The following is a 16,347-nucleotide window of genomic DNA, read 5'->3' as shown; positions in this document are numbered from 1 at the left end:
TGTACAAAGGAATTATTCCATTTCTCAGCTGTTTTTCTCTTATTGATAGACATTCTGAAACCTTTCCCAAAAAGCTGTGTAATTTTGAGAACAGGCATAATGGATTGCTATTCTTTTTCTTTACCATAAAAACTAGATAAGGAAGGAAGATATGAAACCTTCTGTACCTAAGGTAGTAATTACCACTGATAAACCTAAACCACCGGTCATAGTATTGAAAAGTAAAGAAGGAATTACTACCAAACAAGAACAAGTGAGCATAACTCATGAAAAGGTGAATAGCACTGTTACAACCACATTTGGGTTTTTTTATCCTCTCTTTACAAACCTTATGTGTCCCTCAAAAAATACTAACTATACATTTCCAGCTCATTTTTTTCTAAGATTTTTTTCACTTACAAACTTCCGGAACTACTCTTAATTTGACCATATTATTCTACCTCTACCTTTTTCTCCTAACCCGTTATTAATAACATGCCCGTAATTATCTTTTGACCGACCTTTTGAATGGATTGACTGACTCCTGAAGTGCATTTTAACTTTTTTAAGAATCATTACTTCTATTTAAATAGGGTTTAACAATCTTTATCAATATACATATAATACAGAGCTGTGTGCAGTGCACAAGGATCTAACCTCTTAATTCTCCATCCCTGTTCCCACTCCAAAACGCTTTTCCATTGTACAAATATCTTTCAAGATCATATGTAACTGAAACTTTTATTTCTGCTATAATGATTAGATCGAAAAGGAAGCTAAGAAAACTACTGTAGTTCCGAAAATAATTGCCACTGATAAAACCAAAGCACCAGTGTCCAGAACTCGAGAAGAAATTACAGCCAGCCAACAAATTCATCTAGCTTATGATCAGGTGAATACATCTGTTGCAGATGTGAGATGCACTGTTACAATTTGTTTTATCTGCAAACCTCACCTTTTAAGAACTACCTGGATACAGTAGAATGCCTTCAGATACATTCCTGATAACATACCTGTTAAGTGGGAACACTCTCACCCTGTTAGGCGATGCCACTTATAAGACTACAGCTGGATTTCTCTGTGAAAGTTTATTCTCTAAATTTTTTCTATTGTAATACAGCCAGGAGCATTTGTATGTGGGAGAAGAGCAGTGTGGTCAACAGCTCTTATTTAAAGTCTGTCTATCTGCTTTGTCAAAAACAGTATGATCTATTCAGAAAATACTTTTGTAAAATATAATTAAAAGAGCATAGCATACAAAACTCTCTAAGATGAGTCAGACTGCTAAGAGATTACAGTTACTTATTGGATGATGTAAATGTAGAGCCAAATTCAAGTTGGTATGAACAATCATTTTGAAATCAACAATACTGAACAAGAGGTCCCTGTTACCTAAATACTACTTTAATACTAAAACAGAACCTCTGTAAATAATAATGTTTTGGCCTTCCTCAAGTTATTTTCATTTAAGGCAATAATGATTTTACATTCAGCATGAAAGGATTTTTTCCACATCTACAAGGCATGTATTTCATATGCTCTGTTGCTACATCCAGATCAGTTATGACAGTAACAATAAACATTAGTAGTAATTTGGACCCTTATAACATACAAATTGACTGTATTAGTTATTAGAAGCAAGTAAAAGTTCTGGTACAAATGTATTGTTTCCAATTTCTCAGAAAGATCCATTTTCCTGCTTTTGTAAAATCATTTAAAATAGAATAGCACCGAATTAGCAGATATGCCTGTAGTAAAATTTTTTATAACTATACTCCTTAGTAAATACATTCATATCATATGCTAGACATGTTCTCTACACTTTTAGTAGCACCTACCAGTTACATGGAATTGATGAGTATACTGACTTTAAAATTCTGTGCACATTTACATACTTGCTCTAATCTTAGGCAAGTAGCCATAAGTGTGACTGTAAAGTATTGAGTGGGCTTGCATACAAATATTGATATGTATAAAGCACAAAAGCATAGATATGTTCTGAACACACATAGATAGAGCTTAGAAAAAAATATGTCTACACTTGAATCTGTTGATTCTGAGTTGTATTTGAGCATGAATACTTTTGATGTTTACATTATTTTGCATATCTTTACATTCTCTTTGGAATACACTTTCCTGAGCATTATAAATACTTGTCATATATGCAAGCACTTAGTGATGATTACTTACAAATTCTGTCAACATTATCTGTAGACTGAAGCTGGAAAAAGAGCTGAAGCTGTAGCTACAGTAGTTGCAGCAGTTGATCAGGCACGTGTTCGATCACCCTGGGAAACTGAACAAGCAGATGAAGCTTATGTAAAGCAGAAAACTTTGGAATATGGCTATAAAGAGCATGCTGTAACAGACCATGTTGCTGAGGCCCCAGCAGAACGTCATGTCGTCACTAAAGAAGTTAAAACTGTCTATGTTCCTCCTGAGAAACATATCTCAGCTACTGAAAAGAAGGAAGTTCATATATCCACAGAGGTTAGGCTCAGTTTCCGCTGCATTCTTTTCCAAAATCTATGTCCCAGTGAAATCTGTTTCAGTTTGGGGAACAACATCATATTCACAACAACCTTTTCCATTGCTTTGTGTAGATAAAAAGAGAAACAGAAGCTAAAGCTGAGAAAACAATTCATGTTGAACACCCGCGACCTCGCACAACAAGTCCTCATTTCACAGTCTCTAAAATTGCGGTTCCTAAACCAGATCATACATATGAGGTAAGAAGTGAAAATTGTATCCAACAAGAACATCATGCTCATTTATAATGTGGTAGGTCACCTGTACGGGTCTATTTGACTTTTTCTCCCACTCCAGTATGGTGCTTTCCCAAAAAGAAGAGTCGTATGCTCTCTACAGTTGTTTTTGTTGACTTGTTTGACTAATAAAGAGCAGTTTTGTAAACAGACACATTAAATGCTAAAATATGATTTGTAATGATTAGTTATTTAAACAAGCTTATCCTCTGTTTAAGGATGCGGCTTCGATACTTCGTATCATACAGTCGAATTGTAAACATTTGTCATGCAACTTACATTTTCTAAAGAGCAGAGGAATTCCTCTTCACAGTTATTGTTCACATCCATTCACCAGCATAAGAGTGTTTCTGTCTTTCTTGCCAATTGCTACATGCTAACCTAATTTTTGAAAGAGAAAATATAATATGACACATAACAGGACAGCATAATATGACACCACTCATTTTTAATGTTATTTTTTCTATCCTTCTTTTTGACTCCTTCACATACTATTAATAGTTCCCATTCAGTTAATTTTCTTATTTAAATATACCCTCTCTCTTCACCTGAACTTTAAAAATGAGGTTTTTTCCCTCAAACATAATTAAATGCTATAAAAATTACCTCAAATAGTTTTTCTTTAAATATTTTTGTTTTCTGAAGTTATTACACCTACAATAACATATTGAAATCTCTTCAGTTATTTTAATCACTGATAGTTACGTCATTAGTAGTACTGTTTATTGCAGCATCAGACTGATTAAATGGAAAACTAAGGCCTCAAGTGAATGAAAAAAGTGTAATGTTTCTCATGTTGCACTTAAGATCTTCTTGATCATCTAGAGATCAAATTCTAGAGTAAAAAAGAGAAAATATTTGAATGTTAGACACATCAAAAATAATATGAGTCTATTATATCTCAGTATTCTACTACTACAATCTGAAACTAGAATTCATTTTTATATATATAGTGTTGGCAGTGTCAAATAAGTAACCAAGTAAGCAACTGCTCAAGAAATATACTGTCTCCTTTGAAAACAAGAGAACAACAAATCCACAACTCCTTCTGTTCTGTTCTCTAGGTTTCAATAGCTGGATCTGCCATGGCTACTCTGGAAAAAGAGCTATCAGCCACCTCTGCTGTGCAAAAGATCACCAAGCCTGTGAAACCACCTCAGCTAAAGCCACACGAAGTCAGAATAAAAGCAGAGCCAGCTGCCCCTCCACAGTTTCCCTTTGGAGAGGCTGTTGAGACCTATAAAAGTCGCTATGATGTTGAAACCAAAGAAGAGACAGGTGTAAGCATTAAAAGTGAGGCAGTGCGAGAAGAACACTTGGTGCTGCGGAAAGAAGGTGAAGCGAAGGTATGTTATTAACCAAATTTCCATCACTTTGACAGACTGTCATCTTAAAAACGTAGCATTGCCTCACTAGTTTGCTGTTCCTCTTTGCAATTTTCCACTTTTAGAGCATTCTGCTGACATTTATCTTTGTTGTTTTACACAAATTCTTCTAAGGATCCAATATTTACCTATGATAGCAAAGAGTTCTCTTTACCTAATTTCTTATCTAAAGTCTTGGGGGATTTGTTTTTAAGGATAACAAAGTCCTTGGCTTTGTTAGGTGTTTACTAACTGTGCTTTAAACTACCTAGGTAACAGAAACTGCCAGAATTCCTGTGACTGCAGAAATCCCTGCTACTCCACCCACCTTAGTCTCAGTAAGTAACTTGTATGTATTATGAGGGAGTTACAGTTTTCAACTGTTTTGTATTCTAACTTTTACCTTTGAAAACCTGACCATAAAAATTTGGTTTTATGTAATCTTTTTAACTCTGTCTTAGATTTACTCAGCCATACATTTTTTTTCTGTATTTATCAAACTATTCTGAATGTCTATTATGGGAGTGATTCTTCACAATTATGTCACATAGTAGGTTGGCTTTTGCTGTAGTGAAACAAGTTCTCACTATGATCTGCATAAACATCCACATATCTTTTAATTTTCTTCTTAATAACAGTAACATTCAGAGATCCCAAATCCATTTTCAAATACTTCTCTTTGGAAACTGCCTCTTTTTTTTTCATAGATAAACAGCTGAACAGAACAGTGTTTTGAAGCAGACATTACATTTTCCATTCAGATAGGTTTTAGTTATTTAAATGTCTGTTTAGTAGTGAATGCCGACTGATACTTACTTTTTGTCATACAGGGCCTCAAAAATAAGACTGTGACTGAAGGTGAGTCTGTCACTCTGGAGTGCCATATCTCTGGTCATCCCCAGCCTACTGTGACATGGTACAGGGAAGACTACAAGATTGAAAGCTCAATGGACTTCCAGATCACTTTCAAAGCAGGGCTTGCTCGGCTTGTGATTCGCGAAGCCTTTGCAGAAGACAGTGGAAGATTTACCTGCACTGCTACCAATAAGGCTGGGAGTGTCAGCACATCTTGCCACTTATATGTGAAAGGTAAATATAGTAATAAGATCATTTAGGTTGGAAAAGACCTTTAGAATCATCAAGTTGGAGCATTAACCTAACACTATGTAGTTCACCATTGAACTTTGTCCCTAAGCATCACATCCACAGGTCTTTTAAATACCTTCAGGAATGGTGATTCAACCACTTCCCTGGGCAGCTGGTTGCAATGCTTGACAATCTTTTCAGTGAAGACATTTTCAGTAATATCCAACCTAAACCCCTTCTGGCTCAACTTGAGGCCATGTTCTCTTGTGAGAGTAGAAAGATTATAATTTTGTTAACAGCTCTCAAGCCAGGTCTCAAGTAGAACATATGTCCTGAGTCGTATTCCGGGGCTGCCAGGTAACAAGACTGTAGGAACATGTGGGAAATAGGCCAATGCAGACTCTTAAATTGCTTCCTTGGTGGAAGTACTTGGCACTCTGAGCCAACTAACCGCGTAACCATCTCTCTTTTTGTGTCAAATAAACTCACTGCTTAAGCACTGTTGAAGTATTTGAAAATCCACTTTATCATATCTGCCTTGCAGTTTCAGAAGAAATTGAGACTCGAGAAACCATATCTGAGAAGGCTCTTACAGAAGAGAAACGGTAAACTTATTTTCCTAAACAGACTGCTCTTATTGTGGTCATTAGTTTCTTGTAGTCTCTTTATGAGAGCTTCGCACATCAGCTCACTTACCTGCACTGGAATCTTATTTCAGCTATGTGGAGACAAAGGACATTGTAATGGAAGATGTCTCTGCTGCAGCAGAGGAAGTATCAGGAGAACCCATACCTCCTTTCTTCATAAGAAAACCCATAGTACATAAATTAATTGAAGGTGGGAGCATTATTTTTGAATGCCAAGTAGGGGGCAATCCAAAGCCACATGTCTGCTGGAAAAAAGGTGGAGTTCCTCTAACGACTGGCTACAGGTACTATGAATACAATCTACAAAAATTATTTAAACATATTTTAAAAGAATATTTAATTGACAGTACCATAATTTTGATTTCCTTACTGATGCTGAGCCAAATAACGTCACGGATTTCTGTGAATTTTTTTTTTTAATTGAAAAGTCATAGGATTGTGCCTTAACATGAGACTTTAGAGGGCTGCTAAGATTTACAATATAAATATTCAAACTACTACAAAATAAGAAATGTTACATATCCTTAAAAACAAATCAGGAAGAAGTTTTGAGCTTCTTTTATTCTGGCTATGCAATGTTTGCATTCTCTCTATGCAAATGTTGTCTATAGAAAGCAACACACTTTCTAGCAGAGGAAAAAAAGTAATTTGTAACATTCTTGAAATATATCATGCTACAGTGACCCACATTACAACAAACTGTGTGCACACAGCATAGCGCATTTCGCTGTGTCTGGTAACTAGACCTCTGATGTTTTAGTACTGCTGTTTGCAGAGCATTGTTTTAGTGAGAACAGTAAGAAAGTAGACTCAGACTCTAGTTTCAGCATGCTTACTTTTCCTCTGCTGTTCTGCAGATTCATTGAGTGAGAATTGCCTGCAAAAGATTTTTTTTTCTTGTCTTGTACAAATTAAGAGTGATTCTGATTAATTGTATAACTAAAAGCAAATTCACTAAAACATCTGTTCATCAGAATTATAGAGCTTGCACTTTTATGTTTTCTATAGATACAAAGTGAGTTACAAAAGAGAAACCGGGGAATGCAAACTTGAAATTTCTATGACTTTTGCTGACGACGCCGGAGAATACACTATTGTTGTTCGTAATAAACACGGAGAAGCTTCTGCAACGGTCTCCTTACTAGAAGAAGGTACATTGTAGATGAAAGAATAGGCAAAATATTTCTTAAAATTTACTTCAAAATGGGAAAATATTTTAAAGCATTCTGCAAATTCCTTGCAGCTTAGTTTGGTCAGTTCAGGAAACTTTAAGGGACATCTGGTGGCTCTGTTTCTGCGAGACAGAGTATTTGACATCAGGACTTATATTCTTTGCTAGAATGTGTAACTATAGGAACCTTCCTCTATTGACATCCATAATGGTCTACATAACATAAGATATTCAGAGAGTAATGTTGGGAAAGGAGGTTAATCAAGTAATAGATTACCACAGGGAAAGAAGTTAACTTTTTTTTTCCAGTTGTCTTTGTAAAAATGTATAAAAGCTTGCAGAAGACAGAGCCGTGATGAAGAAATTGTAAAACAGTCTTGCAGGTGCTTTCACTTTGAGAACCACACCACCTAAATAGCATGGTAAAACTTTTACCTGCTTATAAAGCTCATCTGAGGGCATCAGTCTTTGCATTTCATTGCTGTTTGTATTTTATTGGCTAAATAGACAGAAATTCTGCTTGAATCACCAAAACCAGTAAAATAATTTTGTGTTTGTTTCCTCTATTCAATACAGTGAAGCTCACAAAAATTAATGTGTTCTTAATTCTTAGCTGATTATGAAGCCTACCTAAAATCGCAACAAGAAATGATGTACCAAACTCAAATGACTGCATATGTACAGGAACCTAAAGTGGCTGAGGTAGCCCCAGCTATTTCATATGGTGACTTTGAAAAAGAATACGAAAAAGAGCAAGCCCTAATTAGGAAGAAAATGGCAAAAGATACAGTGATGGTCAGAACTTTTGTAGAAGATGAGGTATGTCTACCACTCCACACTCTTTTTGTATACTAACATTTTACCAGTACAAATCACAAGGTCATTATCTGACACACAGAACTTGCTTTTCTGTATAGGAATTCCATATTTCTTCTTTTGAAGAAAGACTTATCAAGGAAATTGAACTCAGAATTATTAAGACCACCTTACATGAACTTCTCGAAGAAGATGGAGAAGAGATGATGGTTGATATTTCTGAATCTGAAGCTATAGAAGCAGGATTTGATTTAAGATTAAAGAATTACAGAGCCTTTGAAGGGACAGGAGTTACTTTCCACTGCAAGACGACTGGATATCCATTGCCAAAGGTACCCCAAACCTATATGACATTAACTTATTTAAAAAACCATCTAGTACTTGAAAAATTCCTTAACAACTCATTGTCAGACATTCTACATTCTGCATAGAGAACAGAAAATCTCAAAGGAAATCCATTCATTTGTTCTGATATCAAGATGAGTTTTCCTTTTGTCTCTTAGTAGAATAGTGTTATGTTAGTTAGCTAGTTCAGAGTTAGGTTAGATTTACCAGTTAAGTTGGTTTTGTTTCTGACTATCTACAAGTTAGCTCACGCAAGCGGGGAACAGAATAGCAAGTTCAACATAGGTCACTTTGCTCTTTGTCAAAATGGGCTTCATATCCATTTCTAGCTCCAAAACTCATGTTCCAGGCTACTGTTAAAACATGTTACTTTAGCCTTACTTATTTCAAGTAAAAAATATTAATGTTACCATGGTCTATGCTGGTGCATGCACTGAAAAATAGGAAGCTGTCATATGTTGTATGCATGGGTCGTTGCTGCATTCTGGAGGTGGAGAGGTCACATATCATTCCACTGTTTCTTTCCATGCAGGTCGCATGGTACAAAGATGGTAAGCGCATAAGGCACGGAGAGCGATACTACATGGAGGTGCTGCAGGATGGCAGTGCCAGCCTACGTTTGCCTGTTGTTTTACCTGAAGATGAAGGAATTTACACTGTCTTTGCCAGTAATATGAAAGGAAATGCCATTTGTTCAGCAAAACTCTACGTTGAGCCAGTTGCACCCACAGCAACTCCAGGTTATGTGCCGGGACCAGAAGTTATGCGAAGATACAGGTGGGTACATAGTAATATATACATTTTATGGGACTTCAGTCTGTTGTGATAGATAGTCCAAAAACTGGTTACATAGCAGCTAACCAGCTTAAGTACTGGAGTCTGCATACCTCTAGAGAAGTTCTAAATGCTGTTTTCATAATGATTTATGTGCCAATTCTTTGTCTGATTCGTCTTCTTAATGAGCAGTGCAGTTCCCAGAGCACCATCATCTACATGCATATCCAGTCACAGTATTAGATTTACAACCTCAGTAACCATGTTTATTTCTTAAAGTTCTCATGTTTTGGAAAAAAAAATAAATTCTTCTGCACTTGGAGTTGTAATACACTTTGAGACTCTTATTTCCCACCCTTGAAATAGCTGGAGTTCTATGACAGAAAAGATCCCACATTGCCATGTACTGTGTTCTGTCCCCATATACATACACAAACACACATAAGATTACATGCCTATCTGTACAGTATCTAAAAATCAAAACTTTGCTCTGGGTATAGTGTATCCTAATACTATTCAGCTACCCAAATTGCTGTCAAAACTCCCAAGAAAACTGACTATAAAAAAAAATTAATATTGTCACAATTTCCCACATAGATAAATTGGTTAAGATCTTTAAAATAAATTGTACTAAAGGCAAAAGATTAATTCTGTTTATCATGTCAACACACTGCTATATGACGGTATCACACACAACTGTCTTATCTTGTCCTTCCAGGTCTATTTCTCCACGTTCTCCAAGCAGGTCTCCTGCCCGCAGTTCTCCTTCTCGTTCTCCTGCCCGCAGACTGGAAGACACAGATGAAGGACAACTAGAGAGACTATATAAGCCAGTTTTTGTGCTGAAACCTACATCATTTAAATGTTTACAGGGACAGACAGCACGATTTGACTTAAAAGTTGTTGGCAGACCTATGCCAGAGACATACTGGTTCCATAATGGTACATTTTCATCAATATAATCTTAAAGAAAGCAAACAACCTTACATGCATTTTACATCTTGTTGAGACACTATCCTGAGCACAACTTTTTTTTTTTTTTTCATGTGTATCTGCAGGTCAACAAGTGATTAATGACTACACCCATAAAATAGTGATTAAAGAAGATGGCACACAGTCATTGATCATTGTTCCTGCTATGCCTGAAGACTCTGGAGAATGGGCTGTAATTGCTCAGAACAGGGCAGGCAAAGCTTCAGTCTCAATGACACTGACTGTGGAAGGTATCTACTGTGCATGCTGGTTTTAGGAGGCTGAGGAGTGTTTCTTATTAAAAAATGTGGTTATGTCGTTTCCTCTTGTGATAAATTACCCTTGCTCTTTCAGCTAAGGAAGATCTAGTCAGACCACACTTTGTGCAAAGGCTGAAGAATGTTAGTGTAAAGGAGGGCTCTAGACTGGAGATGGCAGTGAAAGCTACTGGTAGCCCTAATCCTGACATTGTATGGCTGAAGAACAGTGACATCATTGTACCTCATAAATACCCCCAAATACAGTAAGCATTTTTATTTTGTTTAAATAATGAAGTAGTTAATAATCACCATCCTGCAAAGTGCCTCCTACAGTGTGCTGAATACACTTGCTTCTGTAGAAGGGTTTCACTAAGGGTTTAATCCAATGGTTAGTCAAGCTACTACGAGCTTTTTCATTGCAGCAAGGATAAGAGACATAAAATATCATGTAGGACTCCATTTTCTCCAGCTTGTGTATTTGTTATTCTGCAAAGGCAATGCTTTTACAGCAGAGATTTAAGCAACCTTTACCTACCCCTGATTTTGAAGTCCTCTGTAGACAAAACTGCCATTGAATTCACAACTTGTTTTTATTATCTTTATCTGTTTGATTGTTAGGAATTGCAGTCATAAACATGAATAAACATAATCAACATACTAAGTTCCTCTAGACATTTGCCTTTGGACAGTTTGAACTATTTTTGGACAAGGGCAAAAATGAATGACAAGGAAATGCATAAAAAAATTTAAAAATTGTTGTACTATTTCAGGATTGAGGGAACCAAAGGGGCAGCTGCCCTTAAAATTGCATCTACTGCCAGGCAAGACGCTGCATGGTATACTGCTACTGCTATCAATAAAGCTGGGCGGGACACTACTCGGTGCAAAGTGAATGTTGAAGTTGAACATGCAGAACCCGAACCAGAAAGGAGATTAATCATTCCCAAAGGAACTTATAAAGCCAAGGAGATCGCAGCACCAGAGTTAGAGCCTCTCCATCTGCGTTACGGTCAAGAGCAATGGGAGGAAGGTGACCTCTATGACAAAGAAAAGCAACAGAAACCATTCTTTAAGAAGAAGCTCACATCTTTAAGGCTCAAACAATTTGGACCAGCACATTTTGAGTGCAGGCTTACACCAATTGGTGACCCAACCATGGTTGTGGAGTGGCTGCATGATGGCAAGCCCTTGGAAGCAGCTAACAGACTCCGCATGATCAATGAGTTTGGTTACTGTAGCCTGGACTATGGAGTAGCCTATTCCAGAGACAGTGGAGTGATTACTTGCAGAGCAACCAACAAATATGGTACAGATCATACATCTGCTACTCTGATTGTGAAGGATGAGAAAAGCCTTGTGGAAGAATCCCAGTTGCCAGAAGGCAGAAGGGGACTGCAGCGGATTGAAGAGTTAGAAAGAATGGCCCATGAGGGTGCTCTTCCTGCTGTTGCACTGGACCAAAAGGAAAAACAAAAACCAGAAATTGTTTTGGTTCCTGAACCTGTAAGAGTTCTGGAAGGTGAAACAGCGCGATTCCGCTGCCGTGTGACTGGCTATCCTTTGCCCAAGGTCAACTGGTACCTCAATGGACAGCTCATCCGTAAGAGCAAAAGGTTTAGACTCCGTTACGATGGCATCTACTACCTGGATATTGTGGACTGCAAATCATACGACACAGGAGAGGTGAAAGTCACTGCAGAGAATCCAGAAGGCTTTCTTGAACACAAGGTGAGACTTGAGATCCAGCAGAGGGAAGACTTCAGATCTGTTCTTCGTCGTGCTCCTGAACCCAAACATGAGCCTGTAGCGACAGAGGCTGGAAAACTTCAATTTGAGGTACAGAAGGTAGACAAACCTGCAGAGGCGACAACCAAAGAAGTGGTGAAACTGAAAAGGGCTGAAAGAATAACTCATGAGAAGCTTTCAGAAGAATCTGAAGAGCTGCGTAGTAAATTCAAGCGTAGGACAGAAGAGGGCTATTATGAAGCCATCACTGCTGTGGAACTTAAGTCTCGTAAAAAAGATGAATCCTATGAAGAAATGTTAAAAAAGACAAAAGAAGAACTTCTTCACTGGACCAAAGAGATCCCAGAGGAAGAGAAGAAAGCACTTCCTCCTGAAGGCAAAATCACCATTCCATCATTCAAACCAGAGAAGGTCGAGCTTAGTCCAAGCATGGAGGCTCCCAAGATATTTGAACGAATTCAAAGCCAGACTGTAGCCCAGGGGACAGATGCACACTTCCGTGTAAGAGTAGTGGGAAAACCAGACCCTGAGTGCCAGTGGTTCAAAAATGGTGTGCAGATTGAGAGGACTGATCGTGTGTATTGGTACTGGCCCGAAGACAATGTTTGCGAATTAGTCATCAGAGATGTGACTTCTGATGATTCCGCCAGCATCATGGTGAAAGCAGTCAATATAGCTGGAGAAACTTCTAGCCATGCTTTCCTGTTAGTACAAGGTAATTTAAATTCTCTTACTTTTATCCTACTGCTTATCATATTGTATTGTCTATATAGTCAGTGCACTGTTGATTCATTGCATACTGTTTTGCACAGCCAAGCAGTTAATCAGTTTCACCCAGAAGTTACAAGATATTGTTGCTAAAGAGAGAGACTCCATGGCAACGTTTGAATGTGAGACATCAGAACCCTTTGTCAAAGTGAAATGGTTTAAGAATGGAATTGAGATTCATTCTGGAGACAAATACAGGATGCACTCAGACAGAAAGGCTCATTTCCTTTCTGTACTAACAATTGAAATGTCTGATGCTGATGACTACAGCTGTGCACTGGTAGAAGATGAATCCATAAAAACTACTGCAAAGCTTACTGTTGAAGGTAAGAAGCACATGGCTTAGTACTATGCAGTACTGTTAAAGTGAAATCAGATTTAGAAAGAAATAAAACAATGCAAAATGACATCTAACATGCTGCGAAGTGTTCAAGCTGCTTTCATATTCTCAGAATCCAGTACAAAAGTTTGTAGATATATTTATGTAAAACAGTTAAGCCATATATATATTATTTTTCTTAAGCCATATATATATTCTTTTTCTTATGCTCATTTTATAAGAAATATTTTCATCAGGGGTATCTTATACATGAATGTAATTATTTTTGCCTGTAGGTGCTGTGATTGAGTTTATTAAAGAACTTGAGGACGTTGAAGTACCAGAATCTTTCTCAGGTGAACTTGAATGTGAGGTTTCCCCAGAAGATGTGGAGGGGAAATGGTATCATGGCGATACTGAACTCACTTCTAATCACAAATATGTGATTACATCCCGACGTGGTCGCCAAATCCTCACCATTAAAGATGTGAATAAAGATGATCAAGGAGAGTATAGCTTTGTTGTTGGAGGAAAAAGGACTCATTGCAAACTGAAGATGAAGCGTAAGCATTTCTAGTACTTATATTGTCTTTATATGATAGGCTTTATACGTTATAGAATATATTATTGCTATACCACTATATCCCATGCTGCTTGAATATTCAACATTCTGCATATCTGTTATAAGGACTAATTACCTTGATTTTGTTCCACAGCTCGTCCTATGGCTATTCTTCAAGGACTTACTGATCAAAGAGTCTGTGAAGGAGATATTGTACAACTTGAAGTGAAAGTCTCCCTAGAAAATGTGGAAGGTGTATGGATGAAAGATGGTCATGAAATTCAATCAAGTGATCGTATTCACATAGTGTTGGATAAACAGTCACACATGTTGCTGATAGAAGATGCAACAAAGGAAGATAGTGGATCTTACTCTTTTAGTGTTCCAGATCTTGAACTGTCAACCACTGGAAAGATCACAGTGTACAGTAAGTCGTTATCATGATTTTGAATGTGTGTCTAATTGTGTGAAGGATTACTTCTTAAGAGGTGTATTTTTTTAATGATAAATATTTTTGTAACTTGACAGGTGTGGAAATAGTGGTGCCTCTAAAAGATGTTCACGTAGTCGAAGGAACAAAAGCTATCCTCGAATGCAAGGTTTCAGCACCTGATGTGTCTTCCTCCAAATGGTACCTAAATGATCATCAGATAAAGCCTGATGAACGTGTACAAGCCGTATGTAAAGGCAATAAACAGAGGCTAGTGCTTACCAGAACTCATGCATCAGATGAAGGACGGTATAAGCTAACTGTTGGCAAAGTTGAAACAAGTTGTAATGTCACAGTTGAAGGTAAGTTTCCTTTAAGATATACATTTCTTTGTGAAAGTATTTATTTAAATACAAAACTATGGAAACAACAAATATGTTTGTAATTTTTTCTTTCTATAGAAATTCAGATTATTAGAGGTCTTCACGATATCACCTGCACAGAAACACAGAATGTGTCCTTTGAGGTCGAGCTCTCCCATTCAGGGATTGATGTAATTTGGCATTTCAAAGGCAAAGAGATAAAAACTGGTCCTAAATATAAAATTGAAGCACATGGCAAAATATATAAATTGACAGTGGTGAAGATGATGAAAGATGATGAAGGAGAATATGTATTTTATGCTGGAGAGAAGAAAACATCTGGAAAGCTTGTAGTAGCAGGTTAGTAGGGTTAAAGTTTGAGATTTTTTCACTGTAAGTAAAAACGTTGTTCAATGTGCTGTATTTTTTTAATTGTTGCAATTCTACTGTTTCTGTACTTTTTTTCCTTTCATTTCACTTTTTTCCTTGTTCTCCTTGCTCTTCTCCTTATCTTTTGTGGTTGGTATAATTTGACTTCAACAAAACTTTTGAATAAGTGCTAATATGTTTCACTAAATCAGAGGCATAGTATGGAATGCTCTATCATGTTTTGAAGTAATTAATATAAAAAAGACATTTTTTGTCTCAAATATTCAGTATACCTGCACTGACAATAAAAATAATAAATGTGAATAAATAAGATAGAAGTAAGAAACATCTTTTTGTGATGTTCAGGTCACATTCTAATCTTTAATTTTCACAGGACACAGAATGTCTATGGGCATGCTGCAAATTAGGGCAAAGAATTCCAGCATCTATTTTTCATGTGGTTACATTTCCATATAGGGGAAAGTTGAACAGTAGCACAAGAAAAAACATGCTTTTGTTTCTCAATAGGTGGTGCCATTTCAAAGCCTCTCACTGACCTGACTGTAGCTGAGTCCCAGGCAGCTGTTTTTGAATGTGAGGTGGCAAATCCTGAATCAGATGGCCAATGGCTAAAAAATGGTAAACCATTACCTATGACAGATCAGTATCGTGCTGAATCTGATGGTGTAAAAAGAAGGCTCAATATCCCTGTCACGAAAATGGATGATATGGGTGAATACAGCTATGAGGTAGCAAGCTCAAAGACATCTGCCAAACTGAAGGTCGAAGGTCAGTATTTTTTATAGCTAACTGATGTCTTTAAGACTCAAGTCTAGCATCACTCACTGTGTGCCCCTAAGATACAAGCAAATTTTGCTTCATTTTCTGAAAATATTTTTATATTATGATGTTCTTTCAGAGGTAGTAAACTTTGAAGTCTTCATATTTGGAATTTAGCGTGGTATTTTAAAAAAAACACGTTTTGCTCAAGGTACTGGCTAGCAGGTAGAAATTCACTCTTTGCTAGTTGTGTAATAAACATGAAAAGAAAAAAGAAAAACCCTGTTTCTCATGGATGCTAAAAATAAATGTGCCTTTTTGTGTTCCAAGCACAACCGCTTTGGTGGAAACTGTATAAATCAGTATATAGATTTTAACATACTAGATTTTAAAATGAAGTACCATGTTTCAATTTTATTATGATTATTATATTTAATATAATTTTTAATTTTAGTCTGGTGTGTCAAGTCTTTTTTTTTTCTTTTTTTTTTTTTTTTTTTAAAAATTTTCACCCCTAGCTGTTAAGATAAAGAAGACACTAAAGAACTTGACTGTGACAGAAACACAGGAGGCAGTTTTCAGCGTAGAACTGAGCCACCCTGATGTGGAAGGAGCTCTGTGGATTAAAAACGGCGTTGAACTTGAATCAAATGACAAATATGAAATTTCAGTGAAAGGAACTGTTCACACACTGAAAATCAAACACTGTGTTGTCACTGATGAGTCTGTGTATAGCTTTAAGCTTGGCAAGATAGGAGCAAATGCCAGACTGCATGTGGAAAGTAAGTCAGCCTGGTTTGAATATTTGTTTTAATATGTGGTTTTAAATGCA

At 36.8% G+C, this 16,347-nt stretch overlaps 1 protein-coding gene across 1 annotated transcript in view; it reads left to right on the top strand.

The window, feature by feature from the left end:
- The window catches only part of LOC103772733 (titin-like), a 46,336-nt gene that overhangs the window by 11,657 nt on the left and 18,332 nt on the right, over positions 1 to 16,347 (top strand). The window contains exons 10-33 of the mRNA XM_008940077.1: positions 137 to 274; positions 743 to 871; positions 2,194 to 2,469; positions 2,583 to 2,708; positions 3,809 to 4,090; positions 4,381 to 4,446; positions 4,939 to 5,197; positions 5,739 to 5,799; positions 5,913 to 6,125; positions 6,850 to 6,992; positions 7,626 to 7,831; positions 7,930 to 8,160; positions 8,706 to 8,950; positions 9,666 to 9,889; positions 10,006 to 10,170; positions 10,274 to 10,442; positions 10,950 to 12,640; positions 12,738 to 13,019; positions 13,309 to 13,575; positions 13,729 to 14,001; positions 14,103 to 14,366; positions 14,466 to 14,726; positions 15,264 to 15,524; positions 16,034 to 16,297. Of these exons, the coding sequence (XP_008938325.1) occupies positions 137 to 274; positions 743 to 871; positions 2,194 to 2,469; positions 2,583 to 2,708; positions 3,809 to 4,090; positions 4,381 to 4,446; positions 4,939 to 5,197; positions 5,739 to 5,799; positions 5,913 to 6,125; positions 6,850 to 6,992; positions 7,626 to 7,831; positions 7,930 to 8,160; positions 8,706 to 8,950; positions 9,666 to 9,889; positions 10,006 to 10,170; positions 10,274 to 10,442; positions 10,950 to 12,640; positions 12,738 to 13,019; positions 13,309 to 13,575; positions 13,729 to 14,001; positions 14,103 to 14,366; positions 14,466 to 14,726; positions 15,264 to 15,524; positions 16,034 to 16,297 (6,496 nt within the window). The remainder of the gene's footprint in view (positions 1 to 136; positions 275 to 742; positions 872 to 2,193; positions 2,470 to 2,582; positions 2,709 to 3,808; positions 4,091 to 4,380; positions 4,447 to 4,938; positions 5,198 to 5,738; positions 5,800 to 5,912; positions 6,126 to 6,849; positions 6,993 to 7,625; positions 7,832 to 7,929; positions 8,161 to 8,705; positions 8,951 to 9,665; positions 9,890 to 10,005; positions 10,171 to 10,273; positions 10,443 to 10,949; positions 12,641 to 12,737; positions 13,020 to 13,308; positions 13,576 to 13,728; positions 14,002 to 14,102; positions 14,367 to 14,465; positions 14,727 to 15,263; positions 15,525 to 16,033; positions 16,298 to 16,347) is intronic.

The sequence above is a fragment of the Merops nubicus genome, unplaced genomic scaffold (assembly GCF_000691845.1).
Source record: "Merops nubicus isolate BGI_N331 unplaced genomic scaffold, ASM69184v1 scaffold16925, whole genome shotgun sequence".
NCBI lineage: Eukaryota > Metazoa > Chordata > Aves > Coraciiformes > Meropidae > Merops > Merops nubicus.
This window is presented reverse-complemented; position numbering and strand designations above follow the sequence as displayed.